General features: G+C 42.2%; 1 protein-coding gene across 2 annotated transcripts in view; it reads right to left on the bottom strand.

Moving 5' to 3' along the window:
• The window catches only part of CSMD2 (CUB and Sushi multiple domains 2), a 1,018,208-nt gene that overhangs the window by 166,758 nt on the left and 826,455 nt on the right, over window positions 1-24,995 (bottom strand). For both annotated transcript variants that reach the window (XM_056557006.1, XM_056557007.1), the window contains 6 exons: window positions 24,177-24,392; window positions 21,897-22,085; window positions 20,027-20,196; window positions 18,981-19,137; window positions 13,732-13,923; window positions 8,931-9,057 (listed from right to left, as the gene is read on the bottom strand). In XM_056557006.1, the coding sequence (XP_056412981.1) occupies window positions 8,931-9,057; window positions 13,732-13,923; window positions 18,981-19,137; window positions 20,027-20,196; window positions 21,897-22,085; window positions 24,177-24,392 (1,051 nt within the window). The remainder of the gene's footprint in view (window positions 1-8,930; window positions 9,058-13,731; window positions 13,924-18,980; window positions 19,138-20,026; window positions 20,197-21,896; window positions 22,086-24,176; window positions 24,393-24,995) is intronic.

A 24,995-nucleotide genomic window follows, 5' to 3' on the forward strand; every position in this document is an offset into this window, starting at 1 on the left:
TTTTACAGAGATAATCATGACCACCTCCTAAGGCAGAGAATTTCACAGTCTCACTGCTCTTACAGTAAAGAACCCCTGTCTGTGCTGATGTAGAAACCTTCTTTCCTCTAGACATAGAGGATGCCCCCTTGGTATAGATACAGTCCTGGGTATAAATAATGAAGTGGTTAAATAATTTAAATTAATCCTCCCATTCCCCAGGAAGGGCGTCAGAGTCTTTGCTTGGCACGGAATAAATTTCCTAACAAATTATTCCATTTCCTTCGCCGTCCGTCACACACAGTTTATGCCTCGTGAAAAGTAATAAGAGAGCCTGATCTGAAATTCAATTGTTCAATTTCTTTGCCTGCGCGATCAACGGAGGGATTCCTGTGCCATTTCTGAATTCCTAAGGGCTATATCTTCCATCAGAAGATTGAGGGCAATATTCGGAAATGATAATACAATCAGTCCATCAAGCATTTCTTCTAAAGACATTTATAGGTTTTAACATCTGAAATATCAGATATTGCAACATCCAAAGAGAAACACTTTAAACTAGCAATACACTGGTGGAGTTCTGTCATAGTCAGATGTGTCACTTAGTTATGAGCAAACGCATTGTGCTGCAAGACCCTCTGGCAATGAGCTGCTATGGAAAGACCCTCTGTTTTCTATTATTAGCTTATAAATCTTGACAATCTTATACATTTAATCATGTACAACCTTCTTTAGGCTTTGAAGAAAGCCTCATCTGCCCATAAATAAAGGAGAGTACCATAGAGGTTAATGGAATATTAACTTCATTAACCAGTATTACATACAACTTGTAAATTATGCAGAGATTCTCCGGATCTCATAAATGTTCTTATACTTGGAACCTGGCTACAGAATAAGAGATTTCACACCATTACACATATCTCTTTTATGTATAGCCATAATGGATATAATCTAGAAAAGAACACAAAGGGGCTCCATGGTGAAGGAAAACCAATAAACCATATCGGGGCTATGTGGAGAACTGCTTACCCGATTCAGTTGTGTAGCCACATACACAACAATGGAATGCATGTAGGCAGGGGTTAAGTCCTGGGAAAAAAAGTGTGGGAACTTACCCAAGATTTCCACTCGAGCTGGTCCTGCAGGATTCTTGCTATTGGAAACAGTGTTCCAGCTGTGGAAAAAGTGCAGGAACTCAGTTCCCATGCGTTCCTGCAGGACTTGAGCCATGCGTGTAGGTGAATATAAACTCCTGTGCACAGCCTTCCGGTTACCAGAGGGATTATCAGCGCAAGGAGACTTAAGAAGAAACCAGGAATTAAAACGGCACTGGACAGTAACAAAGCTTCCTCCGGGGAAAGTGACGTGTACCTGTATTGACCAACATGCAGCGCGTTTTACTGCGCATGCACAGAGAAACGCATTGCATGTTGGTCAATAAATGTACATGTCACTTTTCCCCGGTGGAAGCTTTGTTCCTGTCCAACGCCATCTTAATTCCTGGTTTCTTCTGAAGTCTCCTTGCTTATAAAGGGATACTGGGATGGTATACAGAATAATGGAATGGTATACAGAACACAGATGTATCATTGGAGCATCTGAGGTGATAACACTGGTAAGTACTGTTGACTATCATCCTAGCTCTTAGTTGCCATGCAACATGTGTTTTCTTTTCTACATTTCCTGTAACTCCTCTCGGTAATTTATACTGCCGGAGTCACTGCGAGTTAATCCAGAAATGGAGCTAAACATATCAGATGTGAGCTACAATATTTTTTAAATAGTTGAAAGACTAATTTGGAATTCATGAACATTGACAGCACCTCAAAGATTCTCAAGTCTATAGGCATCTATCATGAGCTGCAAGTCAAGTACATTTCTCAGACCAATGTATAAACAGAATATCCACCACAGAGTAACATTGGTTTTACCATGATGTTTGTAATATATATTCATTACCTCTTTCGCTTTTTTCAATTATATTTCAGTTTCGTTTGTGTAGAAAGATGTCCTGTTGTTAACTGGAGACTTTCATCAAGTGGATTAAGTGCTAAGGATGGATCATAATATAGTTTTATATGTTTATATGAATTATGGTTTGCGTGACGACTCACATATAAGCACAAAGATTAATCTTCAATGATTATGAATGAATCAATATCCAGCTAGTTTAATATAATGTATAAACACCTAATATTGCAATCCCTGTTATGATCATTACTCTTATTATCATAAAAGTTCAAATATAACAAAAGCTTTGGTTGATCTGGGTTTTTAGTCCTAAAACACACACTGGTTCCTTAATGGCATATCAAGGCAAAGATATAACTTGCACAGTGGCACAAGATTAACCACTATTCCAACTAAAATCAAGAAACAAAACCAGTAAATACAATTCTAATATCATAAAATGACACCAGTTAGGGTGGGTTTTCCACTATGTTTTGTTAATATGAGAACCTGATCCAGCTGGGGGGAGTGAAAACTGGGCACTGCTGTATCCCAGCTGGGCCCGGCCCGTATCTCAGAATGAGCCAACTGAAGTCATATCGTGACTCCGGTCGGCTCATTTTTGCCCATATCCGGTTTTCTGACCAGACCTAAAACCATGGTATACCCCAGGCGTATCCGGTTCCTGTATTAACAAAATATAGTGTGAACCAACCCTTAGCCAGGCAACATACACATTAGCACAAAATAAACTGTACATGTTAATTAACCGTCACCAACATGACACTAAAATCCCATTCATCAAGTGGTGTAGATACATAAAGTATTACCACAGTTCGTGATATATAAAAATTATATGCTTAGGGACTCATCAGAAGACATTGTGTCAGTGTGTTGGGGATACAAAGATGACCTTATATACCCATAAAGGCACTCAGCGGCAAGACTGCAACCAGCTGTTAGATGACCAAATGACTCCTAACCTATGGGTGGAATGTTGTAAAAATTCCCTATTCTGCTTCAGTATTCCATGATGTGCAGAGGAGGGCTAGAACATTTCAGGTGTGGCTAGCTTTAAACTGACTTACAATGAATTGTACAATGACAGTGACTTACAATAAAAACTAAACTTTCAGCCCACAGAAGCACTTACAGTAGCGGAAGTGACATAATAGAAGTCTAGAGTAACTACTGGAGGCTGAAATAAGGTCCTGAGAAGTTACGTACATCTTTACCCTCATATGCGAAGGATAAAACTGCTTCGATTTGTCCTATCTTAAAAAATGACTCCTTTTGATGGACTTTACTACCACCAGCTCACTGGGACCACAATTAGGAAACCTTGTGCCCCCAACTTCACTAATCTCATCCTGGGCTGGTGGAAAAATACAATGGTCTTCCCAGCTGAGTCCACTCGATGGTCTGACTTAATAAAATTATGGGTGAGAAATATTGACAAGATTGTTATCCTATGGTCAGGGTAGTAAGGCAGACTTTATTAAATTTGTTGGTAAATGGTAATGGTTAACTGGTCCACTTGACTGTTCTATGAACATTTCTCACTACAAAACAATTCCACTTGTCATTCAGGGTGAAGTGGATTAGTGGATGAGATTTACCTTTAGCCTCCAGCCATCAGTTGTAACTTGTAGATGTCTAAATGCCACTAACATGGGTACATTACCATTCTTCTTGTACATGCTACCTGCAAGGTATTTGGAGGGTCATCTTTTCAATGGCGCTTTTCCCATGGTACACAAAAATATTGCAGCAAAGTGTATAAAAGCAGGGAGAAAACAATTTGAAGTCCCTCTGTATAGACACCAGGTAGGCTTGGATGGCTTCAGTTACCTGTATGGTCACATGGTATCTTTTAAGCTGACATTGGGCATTTATGTGGCAATGGGAACTTCTGCAGATGAATAATTTGTATGCATCTGTGTCGACATGGATGGTATATAGAAGCAACAGGAAGAAAAGGCCAGCAAGTACGACACTAAGCGCAGAGTAACAGATGGAGGAACATTGCAGGACACACTTGACAATGAAGCCTGGAAGGTGGTGCTCAGCCTGACAAGACACAGACATCCAACAAGTAAGAGAATCCAAACAGGCGACACTCACCAAGCAGGCAATCTTTATTTACTATTCAGTGACAGGATACAGATTGCAGGCGGGGGAGTTCAGGTGGAGGACTGGAAACTGGAACAAATTGTTTTGTGCGCGTAGTGCACAAAACAATTTGTTCCAGGTTCCCGTCCTACACCTGAACTCCTCCGCCTGCAATCTGTATCCTGTCACTGAATAGTGAATAAAGATTGCCTGCTTGGTGAGTGTCGCCTGTTTTGATTCTCTTACTTGTTGGATGGATTGTATATAGTGTCCTTGATGAATGCTACACATGATGAAGACACACATGCATAACAATTGCCTTTTAGCACAATAATACAATAGAATAATATACAATAGTATAGTTACTGTAACTATACTTCAAAAGATCTTTGTGACACACAATAGGAAAGAGCTTGCCTGAAAATGTTGGATATTGTGGCCATTCTCTATATTAACTACAGTGTGTATGCTGCATTGAGAGACAATATGTGCGCTGCCTCCCAACATGAAAAAGTATATGGTGGATCTTTTTGGATCCACAGTGGTGGACATAAGTAGTGGATAAAGAAATCATTTTTTTTATTGAGAATATATACCGATATCACAGATCATTTTATTAATCACTAATCTTACCAATATTTTATTGGAGTAAATGAAAGTTTGGTTATATTCTTCACCCCTTTTCCTACTTACCTATTCCTAGTGTGTGACAAGATTACAGGCACTTTATATTGAATATCATATATGTCTTTATAATGTCGACAATAACGTTTCATATTGATTTGATCAGATTAACTCAATAGAAGCCAAGGTTGCTATATAAAAAATCTGATCTCTTGCTCCATTTCCCCCATATTTCATTTTAGGAAGCAAAAGGAGTGATTTGGCCAATCTGACAAACTGCTTATGATAGGGAGAAGTCACTGCCTACCGAAGAGTCCACTACAGCTGACATTTATGTGAACTCCCGTATTCACCCAAAGGTGAGCATACTAACTGACATCCACTTTGCCATAGTTAAATATACTCTGCTTGAAGCTCTGTCTTTTGTTTTTTCTGTCTGAATGTACAAAAGATGCTATAGTGCATGACTGATAGATTTATTAAAAAGGGCAAAGCGCTCTGATTAAGAGAGAAAGACCCAGTCCTGTATTGAGTGCCATTCTATATATAATGAACTAAAGGACCAAACTGGTTATCTTTATAGATGTCTGATGATAGGTATGCACAAAAGTACACTATTAAATACCGCAAATGAATGCATTTCCTCTGATGTCCTGACAACAGTGTTCTCTGCTGACCTCTGCTGTCCATTTTAGGAACTGTCCAGAAAAGGAGAAAATCCCCATAGCAAACATATGCTTCTCTGGACAGTTCCTAAAATGGACAGCAGAGGTCAGCAGAGAGCACTGTGTTCAGGACATCAGAGGAAATGTATTTCTTTTTTGAATTTCTCTTTAGTATACAGCCCCTAAAAAGTACTGGAAGGATTAAGATTTTTTAATAGAAGTGATTTACAAATCTGGTTAACTTTCTGGCACCAGCTGATTTAAAAAAAAAAAGTTTTCCACGGGAGTACCCCTTTAAGGATTGAGACTGTGAATGCATGGCTGCTTGCTGGTCTAGGACCCTACTTCTGTTGTGGCTATTGAAATGTCTACAACCAAGGGTGATTGGGAGCAAAAATCTGATTGTGATTTAGTAGACACGGGGGGCATATTTATTTACCATTAAAATGCCTAGAAGGGGTAGGGTTTGGCCAAGGGTAGCCTCTCAGAGGTCCACTATAGCACTGAAGGATGGGTAAAAGCTGGAAGCTACTTTGTGGACAATCTTACGATTGGACTATGAAGTAAAGCACAGTCCCCAGCCAGGACCCTATTTGCCACATTCAGTCTATGAGTGCCTATGGCAGCACAAACGTTGTTCCAGACCTCGGTAAAAGAGTATTGAGAAGTGAACAGAAGAGTTTATTTCTGCAAGATTCAAGTGTTTAGTACCCTTTAATGTGTTTTACAACAACCAAATATTGAAAGAACACCTGCTAACCACTCCTGACAGGCTGCAGCATAACTCATTTCAATGGGTTTTTATTGAAATTTCAACACATATTAAACAAGTCATTCAAAGCAAGAAAATGACATTTTAGAAGGGATGACAAAGAAATAAAAAGGAAAAAGATAGAGATAAGAACAAGGTCCAGAAGTAGACTAGTGTGATAAAATTAGTTTGGAATAAGGAATCTTATGGATCATACAGTACATGTTAGGCTGCTTTCACACTATAAAATTCATCCATTAAAAGATAAATGTCCGTTAGGAAAGCTTTAAAAACGGATGTTAAACGTCCGTTAGAAAATCCCATTCAAGTCTATGGGATTTTTTGATTATCCCTTACAACCCGTTATAGCCCATCATGAATAACGGACATTAATTGTGACGGAAGAAAAAACGGCACATGCACTTTCATCACAAGAAACTGGTAAATTAACGACTGTTATTTTTTACATTGAAGTCTATAGCAAACGGATGAGCCTTTATGTCATCTGTTTCCACCTGGTTTATAATATCCGTTATTACTTCTGAGCATGCTCAGAAGAGGTGACGTTTTTGATCAAAAAAGTGCGCTAAGAGCCTCAATTTTTTGACCAATGTGTGCTGCTGCAATCTTCCTTTTTGTATACTCTGTATCTGCCACAGCAGTGTGCACCCGTGTATTAGGTTGTTGTGCTTGCTACTTTTCTTTTTGCTTGTATTTACTACACAGGGGGAATGGCACCCTCTTTAGCTGTGCACCCCACCCCGTTTCTCACAGGTGGTGTTTTAAAATGTATATGGATCCAGCATGTCACCCAGTCAGAGGCTATATGCCCAGCAGAGGTGAGTTGGTATCTGAGTGTTAGGCTCAGAATGTGTGTTAGGGTCCATCCTAAATGAGGCCACCTCCCCGTGGTGGATGGGGGACACGTTTTTTATCAAAAAAGTGCGCTAAGAGCCTCAATTTTTTGACCAATGTGTGCTGCTGCAATCTTCTTTTTTGTATAATATATATATAATATATATATATATATATATATATATATATATATATATATAAAAGAGTTAGAGATATAGAGATATAGAGATGTGTAGAGATGAAAAAAAATCTATAGAGTCACACTTCTAAGAAAAATCTAGGTTACAAAAAAAAAAATATGGAAACCAGTGTATCTGGGAAATAAAGTGAGCAGTTATTTTAGAGGTGGATATGTAGAAAAGATAAAGCTCGCTCCTCCTTCACTTGCTATGAAGTGTGGCCAGATTACAGGAGAAATGAAGCCCATCTACAGCTGATGGATAATACCCAATGAAGCACCAAGATAAGGCTTAAGGAGGATGGAAGTGGTTTGCCCAAGTCGCCCATCGTTTATGAAATCTGTTCATGTTGTGTTCCTGTTGGGAAATAACTTATTCAAATATCTGATTAAGACTAAATAAGTGTATCAATTCAGCTATAGTTGGTACCTCATTGGTTCTCCACCACCTGGCAATGAGAAGTCTGAAGTTGTGTAAGATGTGGCATGCAGGAATACGTACGCTGGTTGGGATTTTATTAATCCCGATCAGTAATAAAGCTAATTCAATTGTGATTTCGGGGATGTCTGGTGAAAGAGACCCCAGCAACTGTGACAGATCAAACCGAAAATTGTGTAATTTTGGACATTACTCATAACAGCATAACTCAGCACACAAGGAAAGACTAAGGTTCAGTACTATCTGTGGTAAAGCATGCATTGCTAAGCCTAGCAGGGTGTACATTATATTATACTGAAGTACAACGATGGCCACTAAGGTGTCACATTGTCACCAACCATTATATTGTTCACACATACATACTGTATACACTGCAGATTTTATACTATGTTTAATTATTTATTTATATTGATTAAGAAAGCATAAAATCTGCAAAGTACCGTATATGCTTCCTGTGAACATAACTCTACATTATTATTCAAAAATATGTATATTAAATATCTTGTTTTTTTTTAGGTCTGCAGTTTGAACAGAATATCTTCGTTCTGATGTCTACAGATGTATGTTGCAGAAAGCCTTCCTCTTGTCTGCATGATAAACTTGAATATGTGTTCGAATTTATGGTAAATCTCTTTTTTTTACCTTGCTTCTTAACACTGACTACAGAGAGAAGTGAGTTCCTGATAGAAACAAGCATTTCTGTATTTGTTTAGAAATTGCGTAAAATGTGTTTGGTGTTCTTTCCAGGCAATTGATTGACACGCGGGCTTTCAGTCTTCTGGGTCAACAATGCCTTTTTCTCTTTTCATTTGTAAAGCTGCAAAAGTAAATAACTACGACAAACAATAACAAAAATAAATAAAATAAAAAACATCCCAGAAGATTTAGCAACTACTTGGCATACCCAATAAAGGACACGTAGCATGCACAGTAACATAGTGACAATTTGACAAGTTACTTAACATGATGTTTGACAGGGGCATATTGCAAAAGGGACCATTTTCATAAAGCTATTGTACCTGCAGCACTTACTAAAAAGATCACTTAGAAAGGTATATTAATGCCACACCACCCAAATTCATTCACAGGGACAGCAGAAGAATTTGGGTATGACATAGAAATATAATAGAGCAGAATTACGCACAAATATTCACTATGTGAATGAATCCTAATTTCTTCTCTTACTTGAACAAGCTGCTCATTATTCTACTCAGGGCGGAATGAGCATTATAACTCTCTTAGGCAAGTGTCATGTAATAAGGAGATAGGCAAACAGTATGACAGGAGATAGACAGTGCAAAAAATAAAACTTTATACAAATGATGGCACAATCTATTTTACATTTCACTGGGCCATATCCATGTATCACCTACTCACCCAATGGTACAGCCAGCATCTGCTTCAATAACCCATACACAATTGAGGTTGTGATCATAGGGTGCAGGATACCCTGGAGACAATACTCTGCCCACTTTATCTCCTCGGATTTGACCTCCACACTCCGCTACAAAGAAAAAAATAAAATAAAAACTACTGCATGTATTTAATGGGATATCACTGTTTAAGCAAATAGATGTGGTTTTTCTAAATTGAAAAATTAAACAAATTTCCAATATAGGTTCCCCAGGAATTAATCTTTGCTTGGTGACCACAGTGCTCTCTGCTGCCACCCTTTTCCTTGTCAGGAACTGTGCTGACCAGAAGCAAACCCTCATAGCAAATCTCTCCTGCTCTGGACAGTCCTGACACGGACAGAGGTGGCATCAGAGAGCACTGTGGTCATACTGGAAAGAACTAGACGACTTTCTCTGGAACATACAGCAGCTGATACGTACTAGAAGGGTTAAGATTTTTAAACAGAAGTAATTTACAAATATGTATAACTTTCTGTCATCAGTTGATTTGACAAAAATGTTTCTTTCTTTGGAGTATTCCTTTAATTCTGACATACTATCAAGACACACATCAGCATATAGGCCCAGATTTATCAAGGAATGTCTATGGTAGAGCCATTTTCCCACATTTATTTGGGTGGTGGGTTTGACTAGCGTGCATCTTATTTATCAAGAAGGGACAGCAGGATGATGAATTTTGCGCAGCTCTGCTGTGGTGGGAAAAGCTCTACCACATACACTTTTTCTAGACGCTTGTGAGGAAGGGAAGTAGACACTTTCCCGGGTCCTGAATTTGGCAGAATAGGTGTTTTCACAGAGATGCCGGGACATTTTTATTAGCATTTTAGACGCCACAATCAAATTTGATTGCGGTGTCTAATGGGTTAAAACCAGGCATCACTGTGATCGGTGATGTCTGGCATTAGAGATGGGTCCTGGTGGCAGATTACCCAGCTATGGCCCGAGCTCAGCTCCTGAGCACGTGTCATAGAAGGGGAGTGGGACGCTGTCGTCCACAAGAGGTTAAAGGTTGAATTGTGGAAGGTAGAAGTGATTCTCATGCCTACTGGTAGGTGATGTAGCTTTACGCCAAAAGAAGTACCTTTGCGCACAAAATAGTGACTTGTGACAAAAGTCGCAAATGGTAAATATGTGACCACTGCATGGTCAAAAAGAAAAAGTTCTACGGGTTGGCAAAAAGAGTAAAACTGTCTATATCAAAAGGCTAATAAAAGTTGCTAAATATGCTGCTTGTGCCTGAACTGCGCCTAAACATAGACAAAAAAATGCTCTAAAAGCAATGATAAATCTCATCCATAGACAGTGTGATGTGTGCAGTGTTTGATGAATATAGTGCATCTTTTGAGCTATGCTAGGTTAAACCATGCATAGGCCATCTTAAAAAAAAATGGCTTTTTACAAGGTCCTCATCCATTTTTCCACAAGTATCAGAAAAATAATTCTTGGTCTTGGTGAATATTGCACCCAATCTGAATACCATTTACTTAACAATGTAATTGTTACGCCTAGCGCTCCGGGTCCCCGCTCCTCCCCGGAGCGCGTACGGCGTCTCTCTCTCCGCAGCGCCCCGGTCGGTCCCGCTGACCGGGAGCGCTGCCCTGTCATGGCCGTTGGGGATGCGATTCGCACAGCGGGACGCGCCCGCTCGCGAATCGCATCCCAGGTCACTTACCCGTTCCCGTCTCCTGCTGTCATGTGCTGGCGCGCGCGGCTCCGCTCTCTAGGGCGCGCGCGCGCCAGCTCCCTGAGATTTAAAGGGCCAGTGCACCAATGATTGGTGCCTGGCCCAATTAGCTTAATTGGCTCCCACCTGTTCCCTGGCTATATCTAGTCTCCTCCCTTGCACTCCCTTGCCGGATCTTGTTGCCCTTGTGCCTAGTGAAAGCGTTTTGTGTGTTTATAGCCAGTGTACCAGAACTCCTGCTATCTCCCCTGACTACGAATCTTGCCGCCTGCCCCCGACCTTCTGCTACGTCCGACTTTGCTTCTGCCTACTCCCTTGTACCTCGCCTATCTTCAGCAGCCAGAGAGGTGAGCCGTTGCTAGTGGATACGACCTGGTCACTACCGCCGCAGCAAGACCATCCCGCTTTGCGGCGGGCTCTGGTGAAAACCTGTAGTGGCTTAGAACCGGTCCACTAGCGCGGTCCTCGCCATCCCTCTCTGGCACAGAGGATCCACTACCTGCCAGCCGGCATCGTGACAGTAGATCCGGCCATGGATCCCGCTGAGGTTCCCCTGCCAGTTGCCTCTGATATCACCACAGTGGTCGCCCAGCAAGCCCGACAGATCGCCCATCTAACCCACCAGCTGTCGGAAGTGTCCACCATTGTGCACCAACTTCAGTCGCAACTTCTTCAGCAATCATCTCCTCCGCCAGCTCCTGCACCTCCTCCGCAGCGAGTGGCCACTCCTAGCCTCCGCCTGTCCTTACCGGACAAATTTAATGGGGACTCTAAGTTTTGCCGTGGCTTTCTTTCGCAATGTTCATTGCACTTGGAGATGATGTCGGACCAGTTTCCCACTGAAAGGTCTAAGGTGGCTTTCGTAGTCAGCCTTCTGTCTGGAAAAGCCCTGTCATGGGCCACACCGCTCTGGGACCGCAATGACCCCGTCACCGCCTCTGTACACTCCTTCTTCTCGGAAATTCGAAGTGTCTTTGAGGAACCTGCCCGAGCCTCTTCTGCTGAGACTGCCCTGCTGAACCTCGTCCAGGGTAATTCTTCCGTTGGCGAGTACGCCATACAATTCCGTACCCTTGCTTCTGAACTTTCCTGGAATAATGAGGCTCTCTGCGCGACCTTTAAAAAAGGCCTATCCAGCAACATTAAAGATGTTCTGGCCGCACGAGAGACTCCTGCTAACCTGCATGAACTCATTCATCTAGCCACTCGCATTGACATGCGTTTTTCTGAGAGGCATCAAGAGCTCCGCCAGGAAAAAGACTTAGATCTCTGGACACCTCTCCCACAGTCTCCACTGCAATCTGCGCCTAGGCCTCCCGCCGAGGAGGCCATGCAAGTGGATCGGTCTCGCCTGACCCTGGAAGAGAGGAATCGCCGTAAGGAAGAGAATCTTTGTCTGTACTGTGCCAGTACTGAACATTTCTTGGTGGATTGCCCTATCCGTCCTCCACGTCTGGGAAACGCACGCTCGCACCCAGCTCTCGTGGGTGTGGCGTCTCTTGATGCTAAGTCGACTTCTCCACGTCTCACGGTGCCTGTTCGGATTTCTACGTCAGCCAGCTCTCCCCTCTCAGCCGTGGCCTGCCTGGACTCTGGAGCTTCTGGGAATTTTATTCGGGAGTCCTTAGTGAATAAATTCCGCATTCCGGTGACCCGTCTTGTCAAGCCACTCCACATTTCCGCGGTCAACGGAGCCAGATTGGACTGCACCGTGCGTTATCGCACGGAGCCCCTCCTAATGTGCATCGGACCTCATCACGAGGAAATTGTATTTTTTGTCCTTCCTAATTGCACTTCTGAAGTTCTCCTTGGACTACCCTGGCTTCAACACCATTCCCCAACCCTGGATTGGTCCACTGGGGAGATCAAGAGTTGGGGTCCCTCTTGTTCCAAGGACTGCCTTCAACCGGTCCCCAGTACTCCCTGCCGTGACCCTGTGGTTCCTCCTGTATCCGGTCCCCCTAAGGTCATTAAGGACTCTGCCTGCCACAAGAAATACCTCTCCCCCCCTCCCAGTCCCATCAGGCAAACCCCTGTGTCCCCTCTTGGCCCTCGTCCTGGTGTCACACTGCCCCGTGCCAAGTCTCGCCCTCTGCCCTCCCTCCCCATCCCTACTCCTGCTGTTCCGCCTGCTGTTGAGGAATCCCTCCATCCTTTCCCGGTGTCCTCATCCCAGGGGAGGCAGTTACCAGACAAAGAGAAGGGGAGACCTAAGGGGGGGGGTACTGTTACGCCTAGCGCTCCGGGTCCCCGCTCCTCCCCGGAGCGCGTACGGCGTCTCTCTCTCCGCAGCGCCCCGGTCGGTCCCGCTGACCGGGAGCGCTGCCCTGTCATGGCCGTTGGGGATGCGATTCGCACAGCGGGACGCGCCCGCTCGCGAATCGCATCCCAGGTCACTTACCCGTTCCCGTCTCCTGCTGTCATGTGCTGGCGCGCGCGGCTCCGCTCTCTAGGGCGCGCGCGCGCCAGCTCCCTGAGATTTAAAGGGCCAGTGCACCAATGATTGGTGCCTGGCCCAATTAGCTTAATTGGCTCCCACCTGTTCCCTGGCTATATCTAGTCTCCTCCCTTGCACTCCCTTGCCGGATCTTGTTGCCCTTGTGCCTAGTGAAAGCGTTTTGTGTGTTTATAGCCAGTGTACCAGAACTCCTGCTATCTCCCCTGACTACGAATCTTGCCGCCTGCCCCCGACCTTCTGCTACGTCCGACTTTGCTTCTGCCTACTCCCTTGTACCTCGCCTATCTTCAGCAGCCAGAGAGGTGAGCCGTTGCTAGTGGATACGACCTGGTCACTACCACCGCAGCAAGACCATCCCGCTTTGCGGCGGGCTCTGGTGAAAACCTGTAGTGGCTTAGAACCGGTCCACTAGCGCGGTCCTCGCCATCCCTCTCTGGCACAGAGGATCCACTACCTGCCAGCCGGCATCGTGACAGTAATTGTGCTTGGCACTAATGTATTGATAACTGATGATCAATGGACTATATAAAATTTCTGCTACACCTATGTTTGTTTTATGAATACATGAAGGGTACCGTATGTAAATATCAGAATTTCATAAAATTTCATAACATTTCTTACCTACGCACAAGGGGAGCGGCTGGTCCCAGACTCTGCGTTCTCCAGTCAAGCACACTAAAACGCGACTGCCACGTAAGCTGTAACCAGGATCACAGCTGAAAGAGACCGAACTTCCTGCAAAATGCCCCTCATCTCTGTCCTTGTAGCCATAGAGTGGTGTCCCTGGGTCCTCACATTTAATCAACTCAAAACCTGCGGAGTCAAGACAAGGACATTAAGGAAAGACACGATAATGCTGCAGGATTGACCAGTCTGCCCGCGGCACTGTCACTTTGTCAGCTGTTGGATAATTACAATTAGTGCCAGGTTTGGAGGCATAAAGAAGTGTTAGAGAGGCACGACAGTCTTGTCACTGTGTCTTCAGAGACAGCTATGAGCGACAGTAGCAGATTGCATACTCTCATACTACATAGGCCAGATAAACTATGTGATAAGAGTGGAAATAAAAGGAATATGTAGGACAGTGCCTAGTTAATCATGGTCATTTGATATCTTAGCACCACAGCCCCCCCCCCCCCCCCCCCAGCTTTTCCTTTGACAAGCAATTAGCTACCGGACTGTAATGTACTGTATGTGCTACCGTAGTGAATCTCCTCCTGATGGTCTGTTATAAAGAAAAGCAAAACCCTTCTATGGAAACCTACTTTAAAGGAATTACTAATAGGAAAATGTGGTGGCAACCTATTCGGGGTCACCATGGCCAACAGGCCCCCACTTCAGCTAATTATGGGATGGTAGGAAGTTTACAGCCTAAGTAATTGAGAGTTTTTTTGAAGTGTATATTACATGAATATTTTATCTGGAACATTTGAGACATTCCAATTTCTTCTCTAGATAAATGTTAAGGTTAATAATGTATATTTGAATAGATTTTTTTGATACTTCAATTGGGACCTACTGCATTTTCTTAGCTCATCCTTATCAAATAAAATAACATATTTGCATATTCTTTCAACCATGCAGTGAATTTATTCATTTTCTATTTTATATCTGCATTAAGAAATGTATTATTTGCTGCAGTGTGTTTCTAAATCTTTATTAGAAATACAAGGAAGAAAATGGGCCAGGAACTGTATGATCTGATGTATTTTATTCCATAATGAGGACACTTATTAGTGACTGGCACAAAGGACAACTTGTATGCTTCTACCAATATCATCTTCAAAAGATGGTTGGTAATGAGACAAACCTCAAATGGCTGCTTCGTCTCTCATATGGACATTTACAATTAGCTACAGCATCTGGGAGAACATCTTTTAACCAAAAGGCCTGTCAGTCTTCTGATGTGATTAGAAGAAACAGTGATCAGCAGAAGTAGTCGGTGTCAAAAGTTGTGGTGGTGCAGAATCCCAAAGAGGAAGAAGCAGGAGATTAAAAAGCAAAAGGGACTACATGTGGTGTCTAATGGTATTTTAAGGTAATTAGATTTATAATTGTCAAAAACATCACGCATCTGAAGTTAAATTACTAAGAGAATAAAAAAAAGTATATATATATATATATATATATATATACAGGGCGGCGTTAGGGTGGGGCAAACCAGGCAATTGCCCAGGGCCCCCATCCCCCAGGGGACCCCCTGCCAGCTGTTCAGCATAGGTGTGCCTGGGCAAACCCTAGTCAAGCCCAGGGGGGATCTGTGGCATCCACTAAGCAGCCCGCAGGGGGCTTCCTTCACATTCTGGGCATCCCTGTGTCCCGAAAGATCTTTTCGGGACACAAGGATGTCTCGTGACCTTTCTGCGGCGGCCCCCGCACTAACTTTAAAAACGCAGGGGACGCCGGGAGGTAGCGCACGCAGGGATGTCACTGACGTCCCGTGCGTGTGCCCATAGCAACGGAGGAGTGGCGCATCGTGGAGGAGGAAGCCCGCCGACCAGAATGGTAAAGCATCAGCTGGCAGCACGTCATCTTCAGTGTTCCGACCACCACTACTCCGGTCCCGGGACCTGCTGCTATGGTCAATAGGCCAAATCAGTAGATTGTGACCCCGGACCGGAGGAGCAGTGGTCGGAACACTGAAGTGGGGCAGTACACAGACATACAGCCTCCAGCCACACACTGCATATGGCTGAAGGCTGTATGTCTGTGGGGGAACTATACTGCACCTAATGTGGGGAACTATACTGCACCTAATGTGGGGGCTATACTGCACCTAATGTGGGGAACTATACTGCACCTAATGTGGGGAACTATACTGCACCTAATGTGGGAAACTATACTGCACCTAATGTGGGGAGCTATACTGCACCTAATGTGGGAGAGCTGTACTGCACCCAATGTGGGGGAACTATACTGCACCTAATGTGGGGGAACTATACTGCACCTAATGTGGGGAGCTATACTGCACCTAATGTTGGGGAACTGTACTGCACCTAATGTGGAGTAACTGTAATGCACCTAATGTTGGGTGAACTATACTGCACCTAATGTGGGGGAACTATACTGCACCTAATGTGGGGGAACTGTACTGCACCTAATGTGGGGGAACTATACTGCACCTAATGTGGGGGAACTATACTGCACCTAATGTGGGGGAACTATATTGCACCTAATGTGGGGGAACTGTACTGCACCTAAAGTGGGGGAATTCTACTGCACCTAATGTGAGGGAACTGTACTGCACCTAATGTGGGGGAACTGTACTGCACCTAATGTGGGGGAACTGCACTGCTATCCTAATGTGGGGGAACTACAACCTAATGGGGCAGGGGGGCACTATACTGCCAACCTAATGTGGGGGAACTACAACCTAATGTGGGGGAACTAAACTGACAACCTAATGTGGGGTGACTATACAGCCAACCTAATGTGGGGGAACTAAAACCTAATGTGGGGGAACTATACTGCCTACCTAATGTGGGGGAACATACTGCCTACCTAATGTGAGAGAAATACAACCTAATGTGGGGGAACTATATACTGCCAACCTAATGTGGGGGAACTACAACCTAATGTGGGGGGAACTATATTGCCAACCTAATGTGGGGGAACTACAACCTAATGTGGGGGAACTATACTGCCAACCTAATGTGGGGGAACTATACTGCCAACCTAATGTGGGGAAAATATACTGCCAACCTAATATGGGGGAGCTACAACCTAATGTGGGGGAACTATACTGCCAACCTAATCTTGGGAAGCTATACTGGCAACCTAATGTGGGGGAACTATACAGCAAACCTAATGTGGGGGGAACTATACTGCCAACCTAATGTGGGGGGACTATACAGCCAACCTAATGTGGGGCAACTATACAAAAATACAAAATTGTACTATTCTGATCCCTATAACTCTTTTATTTTTCTGTATATGGGTATTTGTGGGCTAATTTTTTGTGCTTTGATTAATAGTTTTTATTGGTACCAATTTTGTTTTGATGGGACTTTTCAATTGCTTTTTATGGTATTTTTATGGTATTTGAAGTGACCAAAAATGTGCAAAACTGGTTAGTGCACTATTACGACTTTTGGGGCCTAAAACCGGCCCTATACACATATATAATTGCTCACTGCTACAGTATCACCAGGCAGCCAATAGGTCCTATGCAATCAAAATTTCCAACATGTATATGTTTATCATTTTAGCCCGTAATAAAATTGTACCACTCCTTTGAAACACTTTACTCTGGGGGGGGGGGGGGGGGCAATAAGGGCAACATTGTCTAGTGTTTGAAACTATTAGACATTCATGAGCCTAAAAAGATTTCCTGTTGGGAACCCTTCTCAGATGACCACAATGGGGAATAGCTTTTATGAGCATCTCCCACTCCAGAGGCCTGGAACAACTCCACATGTCATATACTGTCGATTTAAATGAACACTAGCACAAAAAAAACTAAACCCTTTTGATATGTCATAAAGACATATTAGTAGTTCTGATCGGTTGAGGTTCACATCCAAACTGATTGCTAGAATGGGCCAGGAGAAGTAGGGGCTTAGAGTGTTCTCTCCCGGCTATGTGTCACATGACTTAGACAGTTGTATAATGTACGTCTAAAGACTCTTGTCACACATTTTTCCTCAGAATCCACCAAGCAAAATGCATTAAAGGGGTTGTTTTGGGAAGAAAAAATTTTCAGAAAGAAATTAAAAAAAATAAAGCTCAGTCACCTGCCCTACTTCCCCACCACTGCAGTACCTCAAACCTCTGGTCCCTTGTTCTCTAGCCATCTTCCTGCTTCCTTTGACATGGAGACCATGCATAAACTGCCTGCTCAGTCAATCACTGGTCGCAGAAGTAACCCATCTGAGCTAGTGATTCTTATTTCCTGCATGAACTCCATGTCACAGTAAGCAGAAAGATGCCTAGAGGACTGGGGTCCAGAAGTTGGGGGATTGCAAAGGGGGAGAAGTGGAGCAGGTTAGTGTGCCTTTTTATTTATTTTGGCAGCACCTGGGGCCCTTACTGATAACATTTTAATCCCCTTTAAAGGGGAACTCCTGTGGAAATTTTTTTTTTTAAATCAACTGCTTCCAGAAAGATTAAACAGATTTGTAAATTACTTCATTTACTTAAATATCTTTACCCTTTCAGTACTTATCATCTGCTGTATATTACAGATACATTTGTGAAGTTCTTTCCAGTCTGACCACAGTGCTCTCTGCTGACACCTCTGTCCATGTCAGGAACTGTCCAGAGTAGGATAGGTTTTCTATGGGGATTTGCTAGTAATCTGGACAGTTCCTGACATGGACAGATGAGTCAGCAGAGAGCACTGTGGCCAGACTGGAAAAAACTATTTTCTCTGTAGTATACAGAAGCTGATAAGTAGTGGAAGGCTTTTAGATTTTGAAATAGAAGTAATTAAAAAATCTGTTTAACTTTCTGGCACCAGTTGATTTCAAAACATTTGTTTTCCACTTTTTTTTTCCACTGGAGTTCCCCTTTAATTATAATATATATAATAAAATAAATAGATTTTTTGATTGATTGATTGATTGATTGACATCAAGAAATAAAATTATAGCTGGCTATTTTCAATGCTAATGTAAATATACACAGAGTATAGTATATCATACTAGTGTTCATACATGAACAGTAAAATTAAAAATAATACATGGGACTAGAAAGATATAGTCATCAAAAGCCATGCATACTAGCTGTTACTAGAAGAAACCTAGGTTAGTGGCAGGAAAGACCACATATTTCATCAAGTCTACCCCGAAGTACATCTATGTTTGCGCTGCCGCTTATTTTCTATATTCCTTTTTAAGAAAGTATTGTCCTTTAATAAAAGATTGACTTACTGGAATAATACAGCTCAAATCCTTTACTGGTATTTCCTGCATCAGTGATGAACTCCAACCACAATGCACTAGACGTGCTGTTCAGACTCCGTCCCAGCATCTCGGAAAGGCTAAACTTTCCAAGAAGTCGAGCAGAATTATTGTGCCCATCATAAACCTGGAGATTCAAAAATACATACAATTACACACATGTATAATAAGCAATGGTTTAATCCATCTTTTTTCTTTATTCATTCTATTGTTTACTGATTAACAGTTGTTACACTGCCAATAAACAAATCAAAAAGACAAGAGAGAGCGCTCCATAGCGTGATACCGCAGGTACAGGGTCCAAAAGATAAAATGGGAAATGCCCTTACCGAATGCGGTTGTGTGTACTCACACACAACAATGGTCAGCGTGGGTGAGGAACAAAATCCGGTCTGCAGCCTTCCCAACAAACAAGACAATGGCAACAAAAGGACTTCTGGAGGTGGTGGGATTCAGCGGCGCTGGTCAGAAGAGGACACGTCAGGTGGGTAAAAGGATGATATTTATTTGAAAAATGCAACGCGTTTCACCGCAGGTGCGGCTTCATCAGGCATGACAAACAGGGGAGGAGTTGGATTTATATACAGGTGGGGATTAACCCTTCCCTGGGTTGCATCTCTTTTGATGTAAAAAGTGATGCAACCCAGGGAAGGGTTAATCCCCACCTGTATTTAAATCCAACTCCTCCCCTGTTTTTCATGCCTGATGAAGCTGCACCTGGTGTGAAACGCGTTGCATTTTTCAAATAAATATCATCCTTTTACCCACCTGACGTGTCCTCTTCTGACCAGCGCCACTGAATCCCACCACCTCCAGAGGAAAAGTTGCTGAGTTGCCCATAGCAACCAATCAGATTGCTTCTTTCTTTTTATAGAGGCCTTTTCAAAAATAAAAGAAGTAATCGGATTGGTTGCTATGAGCAACTCAACATCTTTTCCTATGGACAGGTTTTGATAACCCCCCCCCCCCCATATGTTCATAGAAAACAGAACTTTGTAGATTTAGAAATGTAAGACCTTAATGTAGTCTCCAGACGCAAGATCAAATGCCCGTGCTCTCAGCTGTACACCTTTCCCAGGTTGGCTCTGGATGGAGTAGATGCACTCATGGTGGTTGCTATAGTTGGCTGGGTAGTTGGGGGACAACAGGACACCTTGGGTTCCAGTGACTGATGCTCCACACTCAGCTGAAATATAAAAGGCGGGAAAGGAGTTAAGATCTACAAAAAGGTCTACGACTTTTAATAATGGGGGGGGGGGGGGTGCCTCAATGACTACATTTAGCTGTAATGATACCCATATTTAGTGTCTAGATGTAAGTTAATCTAATATCTGCCTTTACTCCAAGCATATGTCAACAGAAACTCCTCTACTTCCACACATCTTAACCGAGCAACTCAATTCAAAAACGTTCTACCAAGCCAGTGGAAGCTACAATGCAAAACTTTCCGTATTTTTGGGTGTTAAAATCACCAATATTATGCCATAAACTTAATAACGTCATGCTCCTCTCTACGCTTTTCCAAAGCCAAACTAATTTAGCTTTATCTTTTAGGAAACTCTAAACTCCTTTGACATAACAGACTATAAACATAAGGTAAATTATTGGTGGAATGTTCCTAGACATTTCTAAAGTTCTGTTTCACATTTGTGATTGATGTATACAATACCATGCTATGTATTTTTTATATTTTCAGTCTGTTTGTTAGAAAATCTAACCTTTTTGTTAACTTTCCTGACATTATAAGTTATTAGGATTTCTGTCTATACCTGCAGCAACACACAGTATATTCCATCACTTGTATTGTAATGACATGCAAATTGCAATTTTCAATGCTGAATTTCATGTCTCATTCTAATTTAGTCATTAATCATGTTGCCTATTTATCACTGGGGATCACACTGGAAAATGTCAAGTTGGCAGTCAGGAAATATCCCCGCGAGATACGAATTATTCAATAAAACATAGAGAGCCCCCTACCCACATCATCATAACGCAGGCTGATGTTTGTTACTGTCCATCCATACTCTCTAAAGTATATATCAAATCGATTTCTGTTTTAAAGAACACTTACATTTTTTTTTTTACAAATTAGAGATGATAAGCTCAGGAGGCTTTTGAGTCTTTGTAGGTATCTCAATGCTGTTTCCATTTCCAAAAATGTGTGATGTTAGTACTTCTGTCTACTAAGCCATTATTAATTGAAAACCCTACTTTTGGTCTATTCAATATCATTCTTGGTGAATTTAAAACCCAAATTATTAGGATATTCAAGTTTACATAATTAAAGGGTTCTGAAAAACTGTTCCAAACGCTGGAACCAGCGCCGGGAGCTCATGATGTCATAGTCCCACCCCCTCATGATGGCATGCCCCACCCCCTCAATGCAAGGGCTATGACACGAGCTCCCGGCACCGGCTTCAGAGTTCGGAACAGTTTGTTCCAAAAGCTGAGCAGTGGAGTACCCCTATAATGTTTGCTGTCTGACCTCTGTCACCAACTAAAATATTAACTTTTTCAGGCCATCTCTTTTTAATAATCAAAAGATTTTTTCAAAAATCATAAAATATGTCTAGCTAGGCCATGCCCCTATTGGTTTGAAGACATAAAAGCAGGCTGACGCCAATAAATGTTGAGCTCAAAACACCAATACTATACAAAGCAGTAGTGACAACTTAAAGACAGTAAACACAATTTATGCTGACAACCAATGTGACCAAAATAACATCTGCATATCTCAACTATGAACATCTAAACGACAAACATCTGCAGCTATCAAACCCTATATACCTATGCTAAAAACTAGCATGAACTAGGTTTGTTTATCTAGTGATAGTCTTCGTGTATAAGGGAACCAAACAAAAATTAAAGCACAGGACCACCTACCAACACACCTTGGGAGAGGCGAACTCCACACACGCCGTCTACCTCCCAGGCAGGTGATACGAGAAGCTCCTTCCAGGCGGTATCCGGGGAAGCAGGAGAATGACAAAGAATCACCAACTCCAAATTGTAGACCACTACGGATGCTGTAGGCTGGGACTTCAGGCTCATCACATGGCTCCAGATCATATTCTGTAGCAGCAAACAATACATTGTAAAGAACTATAAATATTGAATGCTACTAGAAGTGAGATGAAGAAGAATCAAGTTTGTCATTCTGCATTTTTTATGATGCCGGTGTGTTTATATGATGCCAGTGTTGTTCTGCAGGTAAATCTACACCATTATGAATAATGCGACACCAAAAAGTTAAAGGACAAGTTACATCTGTTGTTATCTATTTGATTTTAATGAGCAATGTATCCTGCGTAGCCGTTCCTTGTTCAGATACATCCACAATCCTGGCCCTCACTTGATACCTGAACAACATTTCTGTAAATAACCAGACATAAAGCTGTTTAGCAACAAAAAAGCACAACTTCTACATTTCGAGGAAGCAGCAAGTGCTGTCAGCCCTATAAAATAAATTATACATCGTAACTGGCAGGGACATATGATTAGAGAAGTGGATGCAGTGTATACAGAGCAGCAGTGTTACACACACAGCCTCTGGCGGAACATTTGTATCCGTCACAAGGAAATTAAGTATGAACATCAAGGAAGGATGAGACAGGCAGAGCCGACTAGAGGTCTTGCCTTCTCACTCACTCGAGTGGTGAAATCAGGATTACTAAGAATGTCATTGTCAACCCCTTCACTGCCATAATTGCACTACTTTTTAGAGTTCTCATCCTGGCGAACAAGGAGCTTGAGGTAGAGATTTCAGCAGTACAAGACACAGGACATGATTTTATGCCCTCCCTTAAATTAAGTCCTCAGGCAAAAAACTTTGTCACGTAGAATGCTTTGACAGGCACTTTCCCTAAGTACTACACTGTCCAACCACATTAGGCTGGATTCCCATCCTCAATGTCAAACAGCCAACAGCCATTTTCTAGTGAGGATACTTTTCTTTAGTAACCGTTTGCTCGCCTATTTTTTCTTTAATACTGAATTTCCTTAAGGTCAAAAATGTATTTAACAGTTCCCTATATTTCATGGAAATGTTTAAAGGGTTTTCAGAGATAACAATGAGTAAAGTTTGGAAATGTAATAACATAAAATTTTAGCAGAAAATAAAAAAATGACATAACAAATTTATTGTTCACCTGTTAAAATCCCCAGCAACTTTAGTTCTGCTGCTTTGGTGAATCCCACTGGTCTTTGTTAACTTGTGCTTATCTACCTACGTGACCCCTGCAGTATGGCAATGGCTGTAGTTGTCTCACTTTGTAAATTCCATTGGGGATCATTGTGTCTACATGTAAATAATATGGAGCTGGAAGTTTGGCTCTGTACGATGTGTAGTAGTGGTGCGGGTTACTACAGCACATCTCCCATTCACTTCAATATGCACTACCACTTAACAATAGCTCCGTACATTGTTTATATCTAGATGCTGTGGGTGTGCAGATCAGCTTATCAGAAGGGGTGCCGAGTGTTGGTTCCCTGTCAAGCACAGGATAGGAGATAAGTAGCTGTTTGCAGCAGGGGTCCCCACGTGATGCGACTGCTCGAACCCCTGTGATCTCCGTAACGGGACCTAGAGTAAGCTCCACTAACAGCAGATGTAGCTGATGTTAAGCACATCAGCAACATGCCACTTTGTTTTCATGGCATGCTATGATATTGGTGTAGAGCACTAAGAAAAAATTACAATACAGTACTGTAATAAGTGTCATTGTGTACAGTGTATGCCTTTCTGCTTATGTATATTTTTTGTCTAAATTGCACCTGCCCCACGCAAAGAGAAACCCGCGGGTGCAAAGGCCACAGTAGGCTGTTGCACTACAGAGCCATGATGGCAGACACTAAGTCTGCACATATTTTAAAATATGCTTAATTAGGGAAAATTATCGAAACTTGTACAGAGGAAAAGTTGACCAGTTGAATGAACAGGCAATCATGCTTTATGATTAAATATTTTAAAATACTTTGTGATACAAAACTTGTGATTTCAGGGCCTTTGCAGAGGATTTTTAGGTAGGATAATGGTATGGCTTAAAATGTACTGCTATATATGGAATTATATATGTGCTCATATATTTGTATACATGCATATATATTACCAGCTTACATATTGTTATACAAGTACCCTTTTATATATTTGTAAACAGGACTCACCTGAAAAAGTGACATTAAAACCTTCATAAGACATGGAAAAGTCTGACAGAAAGCGAAGTTGTGCCGTGAAGTTTCCATACAGCCCAGCACTAATAGGAGCCGGTAGTCTTGACCCAGTGAGACGTTTTAGTGGCTGGCTGAAACTACTATTCTCTGTGATGAGTAGAAAATCATGTCCGCTCTCTAGGTGAAAGGTGTGGAAGGTGAAGAATACACCTGAAGGGTAAGAGTAGAGTTATGATGGGATCTGTCATTGTAAATCAATAAGCAAATAATTAAATTATTTAATAAGATTTAAAGGTATTTGGCAATAAGAAGTGATTGCTTAAGAAGCAATATAGTACAACTCAAGGTTTCATAGCCATTGTATATCTGGGTGACGACAACTTGACACTGGTGGCTTGGGCAAGTTACATTTGTTATGTTTCTCCTAATCCCTGTTTCTTCAACAAGGTAACAGCCAACCATTGTTTGCACCTCAGTCTAGCCAGCTGCTACTTAAAAGTTATCAGATATTGGTATAAAAGCCTTTTTCTTGTTCCAGTCTGGGTCTTAGTCTTAGCATAACCTATGTTTTGGATTCTGTATATTGTGGTCTCTACTTCAAGCCACCTTAGCCACCTTATATCTGAATCTGATCCAAGTCAGGCCTGTTTCCAATTGTTTTCTGGTTCTGACCTGGCCTGATACTGTACTCTGCTCCTGCCTGGCCTTTCATACGGATTAAAACTGATTCTTTATTGATTTCTTAACAAAAAACAATAAAAAATCTGTTTTATCTGTCTTAATTCAGGAAGAATTTAGTTAAATAGGCACTGT

Source organism: Hyla sarda, chromosome 2 (assembly GCF_029499605.1).
Source record: "Hyla sarda isolate aHylSar1 chromosome 2, aHylSar1.hap1, whole genome shotgun sequence".
NCBI classification, from domain to species: Eukaryota; Metazoa; Chordata; class Amphibia; order Anura; family Hylidae; genus Hyla; species Hyla sarda.